We start from the raw sequence: 11,226 nt of genomic DNA on the forward strand, positions 1-11,226 counted from the left end.
CAAATTTATCTATTATTATTTATTTGTATTCATTTACGTATTATATATGTAATTAAATTAGAGTAAAAATATAAATCAAAACAATACATCTTGTTTATTTACGATACTTTTTGGTAAATAAATCAAAATAATCATTTTATTTATTTCATATGGTATATAACTAAATTTCAATGACCTGGACATAGATATATAGTATATTTTAATATAAATATTTATTATTGAGAATTCATACTAATATGATTAACAAAAAAAAATTATAATGTGCAATTTTCTGAATGCAAATTTCAAAATTAAAATATTAAGGTTTCAATACTTTTTCAATACAAATTTAGAAAGTACCATATTTAAGTATTTTCTATGTTATATAGCTTAATTTTAAACTATATTAATATATAATACGAATGTCTAGTAAATGATACTTCATACTCATACGAGTTATGATCATTTGTATCTTGTTATTACCAAAAAAAGTTAAACTATTGATCACAAAATTTTAGTGTGAGATATTTTACGTATTTAGTAATTTATACTCGTTTTAAAAATTTAAAATATAACATATAAGAAAAATATATTTTCTTATTATAATTAATGTGGTTATTAATATATTTTAATAATATAAAATTTAAAAAAAAGTAGCTAAGGTACAAAAATTATTATCAAATATTTATTACTTATAATCATTGATTGTCATATATATGTTAATCATATTAGGCAATTCCGTAGCCTTTATTTAAGGAAAGTGTGAGAATATTTTTTTTGTATACTATTTATCAATTTAATAGTTAGTTTAATAAAAAAGTATAATGTAAGTTAAGATGGACCAACCTATTATTCTAAGAATTCTGAATTTCATTCTCATGGTGACACGTGGCTACAAGACAATGTTGTAATGTTTCTCAATTAATATATAATGGATTATTAAAAGATATTAAGCAACAACATTAACCATTAAATAATTTTTTTCTTATATTTTATATTTTGAATTTTTAATACGACTATAAATTACTAAAACGTTAAATGTCTCACACTAAAATTTTGTGATCAATGGTTTAATTTTTTTTTGATAATAACAAGATACAAATGATCATAGTATGAATATGAAATCGTATGAATATGAAATCTCATTTACAAGACATTCATATTAGAAACCAAATTTTTAGAAGACTTCTTTTGAAGTATTCTCCATGTAGACTTCCTTAGAAGTCTTTTACAAAAAGTCAAAATTCTTACTAACTTCGATCAAATGCAAAAGTAACATGTTTATCCGAGAAGACTTCAAAAGAAATCTTCTCTGGGAATTTTGAAAAAAAAATTTCAAAAGTAAGCCAATATTTACAAAGAAAGACTTCCGAAGATGTCTTATGTAGAGTAAACTTCTTAAGAAGTCTTCCTTCTTAAATTTAAATTACAAAAATGACCTAAATAGAATACTTCTTTTGAAGGCTACACAGTGTAGACTTTTTTTGAAGCCTTTCGTGGATGACTTCAAAAGAAGTCTTCTACGTAAATCCTTACTAAACTTCAAATTTATCCAAAATTGAAATGAATTTTTAATATCTTCTTACTAATTCATGTTTATTAGTCAATATTGGAACTACTGAGTCGAATTTATAACTTAATTGGTGATAATTATGAAGTTACAAACATTGATGTTAAATAATGTTTTTAGCTAAACGGAGAAGTCTTATGTAAGTCTTCCTCATAGAAGACTTGTAGACGACTTCATAAGAAGTCTTCTCCGATGATTTTATTTTATTAAGCTAATGTTCTATGCTTGTATTGTCTTCCTCATAAGATACAATTTTTAACTTCCAGGAGATTTAAAATTTCAACTATCACTTAAACATCAATTTTGATGTTTTGTGAATTTGACTAAGGTTTCTTGAGAAGTTTTCTCTCTTAGTTTTAGCAAATTTTACTAAGTTTTTGTGTTGTTGTGTTTTGTTATGTGTGGGTAGAACAATTAAAATATTTTTTGGTATGTTGCATCAATAACTTTAATGAAGTCAAATACTTTTGGCAAAACATGAACATATTTACCATTCTTTTGATTAACATCTCTTAAAGTTTACAATATAATTCACAATTAAAATATTACACATACAAATCATAAAACGATCATAAACAAAATTATTACACAGCTAGATATTATTCCTCAACATAGATAAACTTGGACTCCACTTCACATCATCTCTTTGTACCACATTGGGCAGAAAACATTGGAAGATTTCTGAAGACTTCGTGGAAAGTCTTCTAGCATAAAATACATTAGAAGATTTCCCAAGAAGTCTTCTGAGAATCTTCCAAAAATTATCCCAGAAGTCTTCCAAAATCTGTCTCAGATCCGAAAAATTTGCATATTTAAAAGCTTTCAAATGATTTCAAAATAGAGAAGACTTCAAAAATAAATTTTTAGATAATAAACAAAACATTCACATTAGGTTGGATCTATAAGTTTTTAGAATCTAATATATAAAACACGCAAAATACATATCCAAAATTTACACCACTTTAGGCAGAAGACTTCGGAAGACTTCTTGAAGACTTCGTGGGAAGTTTTCTAGCACAAAATGCATTAGAAGACTTTCTACGAAGGCTTCTGAGAAGTCTTCGGAGAGTCTGAAAGTCTTCTGAGAAGTCTTTCAAAGTCTCTCAGATCTGGAAAAAGCTGCAAATTCAAAAATATTCAAATGACTTCAAAACAGAGAAAAACTTCAAAAAATGAAAATACAAAATAAATAAAACAGTCACAGTATGTTGAATCTATAGCTTTTTAAAATATAACATATAAACACACACATAAATTCATATCCAAAATTTAGAGATCTACTTTAAAAGAGTGAAAGATAAGAATCATGCAGTGAAAAACCTGCAAAAAGAAGAAAAGTTAGTGAGAAGACATAAGAAAAAGTGAGAAATGGATATGAAGTTTGGTGTTTTGATGTTCAAAGAGAATAAAGAGAGGTTGGAGAATTCTCAAAGAGAATAAAGAGAGGTTGGAAAATTTTAAAGTGAGAAACATTACATTTTTGTTGCAGCCATTTGAGAGGAAGAAAGAGAATGCGTAATTTTTTTTTATATAAGGAGACAAAAATTCTAATTAGGTTAAATATTTTCGACCCAGAAGACTTCTGGAAGACTTATGGAAGACTCATGGAAAACTTATGTAAGACTTATAGAAGACTTTGATTTAAGCGGGAAACCTAAATAATTCCAAAATTTAGGAAGTAAAATTTAGGCGGGATATACCGGAAGACTTCTTTTTATTTTTTTTGTGAGTTTTCTAAACTCTAAAATCAAATAACTATGCAAAAAAACCTTTTTAAATTTAAAAAAATTTAAAAAGTGTTTAAATAAAATTATTAGATAGTTACTAAACATATATAGATCAATTTGAAAAAGGAAAAAAAATGAAGATAAAATTTTAAATCTAACCCTAAAGATACCAACAATACTATAACATATGTTACCAAACCCTATACCAATGACTCATGAACTATCTACATACACTCATCTATGTTGAAAATAATTCACTTTCAGATAAACGAAATTTACATCATTGAAAAATGTTTATTATTACACGATTTCAAATTTTAACCCATGAAAATACTTTTTATAAAAACTTTAAATTATTTTTAATATCTAATCCATGAGAAATTTCTCTGGAAGACTTCTGGAAGACTTATGGAAGACTCCTGAAAAACTTATGCAAGACTCCTGGAAGACTTATGGAAGACTTTGATTTAGACGGGAAACCTAAATTATTCAAAAATATTCGCGGGAACCATAAATTCTACTAAAATTTAGGCGGAATGTGTCTGAAGACTTCTTTTTAAGTCTTTTTAAGTCTTTTGTGAGTTTTTCAGACCCTAAAATCAATTAACTATACCAAAAAACACTTTTTTAAACTTAAAAAAAAACTTAGAAAGTGTTTAAATCAAGTTATTAGATAGTTACTAAACATATATGAGTTAATTTGAAAAAGAAAAAAATAAAGGTAAGATTTCAGAATCTAACCCTAAAGATACATACACTACTATAACATATACTACCAAACCCTAAACCAATGACTCATGAGCCAATATACATTCACTCATCTATGTTGAAAATAATTCAATTTGAGATGAACTAAATTTACATCATTGAGAAATGTTTATTATTACATGATTTCAATTTTTTACTCATCAAAATATTTTTTATAAAATTATAAAATTATTTTTAAGATCTATTGAACGAGAAGACTTACAAAGAAGTCTTCTCTAACGGAGGGTTATAATGGTAAAATTGAATACATGTTTTTTGTTTGTTCATTAAGGGGATTGTTGTAATTTCACTAGGCTTTTGGGTTACTTTTGCATTTGATTGAATTTGGGGTACACTTTTGTATTCAAAATCAAGTTTTGAGTCATTTTTGGCAAATTTTCTATATATTAATATAGTTTAAAATTAAACTATATAAAATAGAAAAATACTTAAATATGATAATTTCTAAAGTTGTATTAAAAATGTATTGAAACCTTAATATTTTAATTTTGAAATTTGCATTCAAAAAATCGCACATTAGAAATTTTGTGTTTATATGAGTATGAATTCTTAATAATAAATATTTATATTAGAATATACTATATATCTATGTAGTATATCTGTATCATTGAAATTTAGTTATATACCATATAAAATAAATAAAATAATTGTTTTGATTTATTTACTGAAAAAATATTGTAAATATACAAGATGTAATGTTTTGATTTATGTCTTTACTTTAATTTAATTATATACATAATACAATACGTAAATGAATACAAATAAATAATAATATATAAAATTTATTTTTATATATAACATTCATCTCGCGCAATTGTGCGGGTTTAAGCCAGTATTGAGAATTGGAGAAATAAATTTCATTTTATTCAGTTCAAGCTCAAGTTCAAGTGGACACAAAAACTATAACAATAACGCAGCTGACGGGTTAACAAAATAGGGACAAAATAACCCATTTAAACTTTCAAGGCAACGTTTGTTTCCCTTTTTTTTTTGCTTTTGTTTTGTGCCAACTACTTTGAATAAATCCTCTATGAAGATGCAATTTTAGCATTGGTATTTGGCATATGAAAGAAGATGTTAAATAACTATATCTATTATTTATCCATCTTAACATTAATTGGATCCAGTTTTAAAAACAGAATTTTTGTATTCACTGATTTATGAAATATGACATTGTAATGCAATTCACAATTGCCAGTTTATGAATCTGACACTTTTATAAAATATAAAGTTATTGTTTTGATGAATTTTAAACTCATTAAAATCAATTATTCAAAATTTTGGTTTCTGATTTTGGAGTTATATTAAAATTTAGTATCATTAGCCAAAGTTATGTATTAACGCCTATTCTTCTCGACTAGTCGTTCAAAGCATTTGGTTCCGATTGACTGTATATCGATTTTACCATAAGGAACCCAAAAATTTTTTAGGCCCAAAAACTAATCCCACAAAATCTTGCATCCGAATATGCAATTAATCCATCAATATATAGCACGACTAGGTGACCAAAATGAATCAAACTCATGACGGAAGTTCCACTTGGAGCTATTTTACAACTTGACCAACGCAACTTGGTTTAAAAGTAGATTCTTAAACTTGTTATATCTTTGATGGACTTTTAAATACAGAAAAGTTTCTATGCAAATTTATCAAATATTTTTACAAAAATATTTCAACTTCTACAATCAATAAACTCTACCAAAATCCATCCCGCGCATACCTATTTTATTTTTTTGTTCATTTTTTGTTTTGTTTTGGAGGGTTAGCAGTAGATCTCACACTCATTCTATACGCAAACCGTAACATCTTACACCGGCGGTAGTTGTGGTGAATCAGAGCCGGATATGCTCGCCTCCGAGTAGATCATGAATGCATTGAAAGTATCGTAAACCACCACGGAGAGCCAGAGAAACCAGAGAAGAAGAAGGACTAAAGCAAACGGCACGTAAACTACAGAGACTAACACAAGAACGGCTAGACCTCCAAATAGATGGCTTGCGTGTCCCACGAGCCTGGGCACTATACCGGGACGCAGCCGCCAGTCAATGGCTTCACGGACGCGAAGAATGGCGTAGAACAAAATGAATACGCAGAAAGAGAGGAATGCTGCTTTATGTGTTTCAAAACCAGATGACTGTTGGTTTATGAGCTGAAGTAATCCTAGAATTCCGGTATTGACCATGACAACGACTTTGTGGACTGCAATGGAGTATGTGATAAACATTGACGTTTCCCGGAGATTTGGAGTGTTTGGTTAGTGGTGGAGAAAGCCTCCATAGTTTCTATATTATATGTTTTTGTTTGTTTATCTCTTCTTGATTTTCAATGTCGACATCGATCAATGCAAATTTATAAGAAGAGCAGCGCAAGGATCAATATCCGTGTATTGTTTTGTCTTATTGACTTCTATGGATCACGCTCTTACGGATAGAAGTTGGAACACAAACAGAAAGAACATTCTAAATTTAGGGGGGGCATTTAAGAATGAGATTATGTGGAATGGAAATGAGTATTTTTGTCACGTGTTTCTTTTAATTGTCATCTCTTCTTTTCTACACGAGAGAGAGTACACACGTACTTGTGTTCATATGCTTCTAAAAAGAAGTACATGTAACATGTGTCTTGATTGAATAATAAATACGTAAAAGTAGATACAAATCTATATATGGATAAAAACGAAAATTACAAAAAATCCATTCGCGGATCTTACTTAAATTAATGTATACGCACGATTATTACGTCCTATTTTTTTTATTCTACAAAAAGTTACGTACATGGAATGTTATAACGTACGATAATTTGTATGTTGCAGCTAAATTTTACATGTGCAGGAAAGAGAGTACATGTAACATGATTTTTGATGTTTTAACAAAAAAATAAGAAAAACATGTTTTATGGTTGAATAAAAATGTATATTTAATAATGAAAAATCTTACTTCAATAAACTTATTAAATTATGTAAAGTTTATATAACCAACAAAAAGTTGACCTACTGGCAAAATTCCTAAAAAAGATATTTGAAACCCATAATTAATTTCATGATAGTTATTTGCACATCAAATTAATTTTTAAAAAAGTTGTTGATTAGTATGATTTAGGCACTCTGAAAAGATTTTATATACCAAATAGTATAAAAACCATAAAAACAAAATTAACTAAATTAACACTATATCTAAACCCTTAATTTTAAACTATAAACACCTAAACCTAAATTTTGAACAGTGAACATGTATGACTTATGGCTGGAACAAGTTTGCATGGTTGTCTCAGGTGAATAATCTGTAACATATGTTTCATATCTTCTCACATGAATATTAAAATAATCTGTAACATATGTTTCATATGGCTGGAACAAGTTTGCGGGCTGAAGGCACTTTTGGTGCTTTCCGCAATATGCTTGCTCAGTGTGACTTGTTTGATCTCAAACACACTGGAATATCGTTGTCATGGAGAGGCAAAAGACGAGATCACCTTGTATACTGCAGACTAGATCGTACACTGATCAACCCGGCGTGGTCTGATAGTTTCCCTACCGGTAGATGCCACTATCTCGGGTTCGAGGGGTCAGATCACCGCCCGGTGATCACAGTCTTCGATTCAGCACAACGGAAGAGGAAGCGCCTTTTTCGATATGATCGTAGGCTCCGAGATAATGAGGCCGTGAAGCAACTGATTGCAGAGGTCTGGGGTGCACCCGAAGATGCCTCAGTCAACACCCGCCTAGCTATGTGCAGGCGTGCCATCTGCACTTGGACGCGGGAGCATTATTTCAACAGCAAAGAAGAGATCAAACGACTAAAAGAGCACCTAGACATGGCAATGTCAGACCCGCGAGGGAACGACAACCAAATAGCTTTCCTCAATCAGAAACTCATGGCGGCATACAAAGCGGAGGAGGAATTCTGGCGACAAAGAAGTCGGATCATGTGGTTGTCCTCGGGAGACAAGAACACCGGTTATTTCCACGCGATGGCCAAAGGACGACGAGCTCGGAACAGAATGACTGTTCTGGAGGACACAACTGGCACAGCTTACTATGAAGAAGAACAGATTGCGGATCAGATTGCTAAATATTTTGCGAATATTTACTCTTCAGACAACACCGACAACACACTAACTACTACTACCGAAATAGTTGGGATGGCGATAACACCTACCATCTCCGAACTCACTAATGAGAAGATCTGCTCCGTTCCTGATTCTGCAGAGGTAAAGAATGCTTTGTTCCTTATCCATCCAGACAAAGCACCGGTCCCGATGGGTTCTCGGCGAGTTTCTTTCACTCCAATTGGGGCACTGTCGGGCCAGCTTTGACTTCAGAAGTGCAGTCGTTCTTTCGATCAGGGGTCTTACCGCCAGTTACCAATATCACATATGTGCGCCTCATACCAAAGATCACAGGAGCCAAACTGGTGGCTGATTATCGTCCGATCGCGTTGTGCAACGTAACATATAAGGTTATCACGAAGATCCTCTCACTCCGGTTAAAACTTATCCTTCAGGACATTATTTCTGAGACGCAGTCAGCATTCGTACCGGGGAGAGCCATCTCGGATAATGTCCTTATTACTCACGAGATACTCCATACACTTAAGATATCGGAGGCGGAGATACACTGTTCGATGGCAGTCAAAATGGACATGAGTAAGGCGTATGATCGGCTAGAATGGCATTTCATCGAAGCAGTTCTGCACCGTTTCGGCTTTGCGGCTTCGCTGGTTAATTTAATCATGCAATGTGTGAAGACGGTCTCCTATTCATTCCTAATCAACGATTCGGTCCATGGTAAAATACTTTCATCCAGAGGAATCCGACAAGGAGATCCGATATCCCCTTACATCTTCATTCTCTGCGGAGAAGTGCTGTCGGGACTCTGTAGGCGAGCACAACGTAGCGGTCATATGCCAGGCCTTAGAGTGGCAACGCCAGCACCCCGACTAAACCATCTCTTGTTTGCTGACGACACAATGTTCTTCCTGGAAACGGATGAGGAGAGTTGTTCCGCTCTGTTGGATATCCTCCACCAATATAGAATGTCCTCCGGCCAGTTGATCAATGCATCCAAGTTTTCCATCTCCTTCTCGGCCAAGACCCCGCAGGCAATACGGCAACGTGTTAAACAACGCCTCGGGATAGAGCAAGAGGGAGGGGTAGGAAAGTATTTAGGGCTACCGGAACAATTCGGCCGACGCAAGAAGGACCTCTTCACGAGCATGGGGAGATGGGGAGAGTACGAGAATTTGGAAAGTTACTAGTCACTAACCTGAGTAAAGTTATTGGAGATGGGGAGAGTACGAGAATTTGGAAAGTTCCTTGGCTCAGTATGACAACTCCGATGAGACCGATGGGTCCGGTTAAGGAAGAACACCAAGATCTAGTAGTGGCGGACCTTCTCTGCAGAGGGAGCTTGGACTGGAACGTGACACGGATTGAGAGCATTCTACCGCAATACCGATCCCATATCCTGAACTTCAAACCAAGCATCATGGGAACTGCAGACTCCTATGCCTGGCTTGCTTCAAAATCAGGGACATATACAGCAAAGTCGGGTTATTATGTTGCAACGACTATGGGCCAGGTCGAACAGACCACCGATCAACACATGTATAAGGCGATATGGGCTAATAAAATGTCCCCAAAACTTCAGTTATTCATGTGGAAGATAACTCAGGGAGCTCTTGCCATAGGGGAGAATCTAGCAAGGCGGGGTCTTCTTTCCCACAGTAGTTGTCGGCACTGTGGAGAGTACGAGACTACAGACCATCTCTTCCTACATTGTCGTCTCACCAGACAAGTATGGGATGCACACATTTGGAAACAGAACTTCAACCCCTCTAACTATGAATCTTTCAAGGAAGCCTTTCTCTCATCGCTAACTGACACATGCCTTCCACCACTGGGAGTACCAGAAAACTTATTTCCTTGGATTTGTTGGGGCAGCTCGCAATTATCATATCTTCGAAAGCAGAGCATCACTACCTGCTGATATCCTGTCGAGAGCTATTAGGAATGCAAGAGAATGGACGTCAGCTCATCAAATCACCCCATCAGTTAACCCCGGGCACTGTCAGCCTTCTCATATGAATCTGGACCGTATGGAGGCGATATGCTGTTCTGATGCAGCATGGCAAGCAACGACAAACAGAGCAGGATGCGCCTGGATCTTCAACATCAACAGGGAGGAAAGCTTACTACAGGGAACTGCGACCTTCGATCATACACCTTCTCCCCAAATGGCCGAAGCCTTAGCCATTAGATCAGCCCTTCTCCATGCCCTTGATTTGGGCCTCTCAAGAATCTGGTTTAAATCAGATTGTCAAGCACTTATTGCTGTTATCAACTCGAAGTATCACCCGACGGAACTCTACGGAATCACTCGGGACATCGAGCATCTATCTCTTTCTTTTGATTGTATTGTCTTCTTCTTTATTCCTAAAAACTTGAATGGTATGGCTGACTCCCTTGCGAAGTCAGTCTTGTATTCGGCTACTGCCACCTAAACTTTGGGTTGGACTACGTGGGTGATTGGTAGTTGCTGTAGGTGCTGTCCACAGTCCTATTTATTTCTACAGCACCAAATTTAGAGCAATCAAGCTTTAATTTTTTTTTTGAAATTACAGCTCTTAAAATAACCTACAGCTGTACAAGTGCTCTGCAGAGCCAAATATCCAAAGCAATTTTTTAGTGCTTCAATAAAATTCTACAGCAATAAAATCTAAAGCCACAGCAAAAAGTTTACAGATTTTTTTCTACAGCAAAATTTTTAAAGCTACAGCCATTACCAATCGGACCCTACGTTTTTTAGTTATAATGCATTGATGTTTCAAAAAAAAAAAAGAACATTAATGTACTACTTACGGTAACATATATTTCAATCAACTTATAAGATCAATACTCAAATTCATAAATATTATTTTTTTCTTAAAAGTAAGGAAGGAGGCAAGCAAATTAGGGGACATCTGAAATTTACCAAAAACCGAATAAAATACTGAAATGTTTATAGTAAATTAATTTTAAAAGAAAACCACGTATATAAAATCTAAAAATGACATAAATAAATTGAATCTAAATTCGAATAAAACAGTGATGATCCTAAAACACCAAATCGCCCATATTTCTAATTATTTGTCCGGCTCAACTCAAAATGAAAAAAATTAGTATCAAGAGAATCATTTAGTGATG

At 33.3% G+C, this 11,226-nt stretch overlaps 1 protein-coding gene across 1 annotated transcript; it reads right to left on the bottom strand.

Annotated features, from left to right (window-relative positions):
- Positions 1–5,851: 5,851 nt before the first annotated feature.
- Positions 5,852–6,268, bottom strand: LOC106441552. The gene has a single exon (XM_013883357.1). It carries the CDS (start codon positions 6,266–6,268, stop codon positions 5,852–5,854), a length of 417 nt encoding a protein of 138 aa, XP_013738811.1.
- Between the last annotated feature and the right edge of the window lie 4,958 nt (positions 6,269–11,226).

Source organism: Brassica napus, chromosome A9, assembly GCF_020379485.1.
Source record: "Brassica napus cultivar Da-Ae chromosome A9, Da-Ae, whole genome shotgun sequence".
NCBI lineage: Eukaryota > Viridiplantae > Streptophyta > Magnoliopsida > Brassicales > Brassicaceae > Brassica > Brassica napus.

Coding starts and splice junctions, on each gene's coding strand:
- LOC106441552 (XM_013883357.1), bottom strand. CDS start 6,268: ATGTTTATCACATACTCCATTGCAGTCCACAAAGTCGTTGTCATGGTC.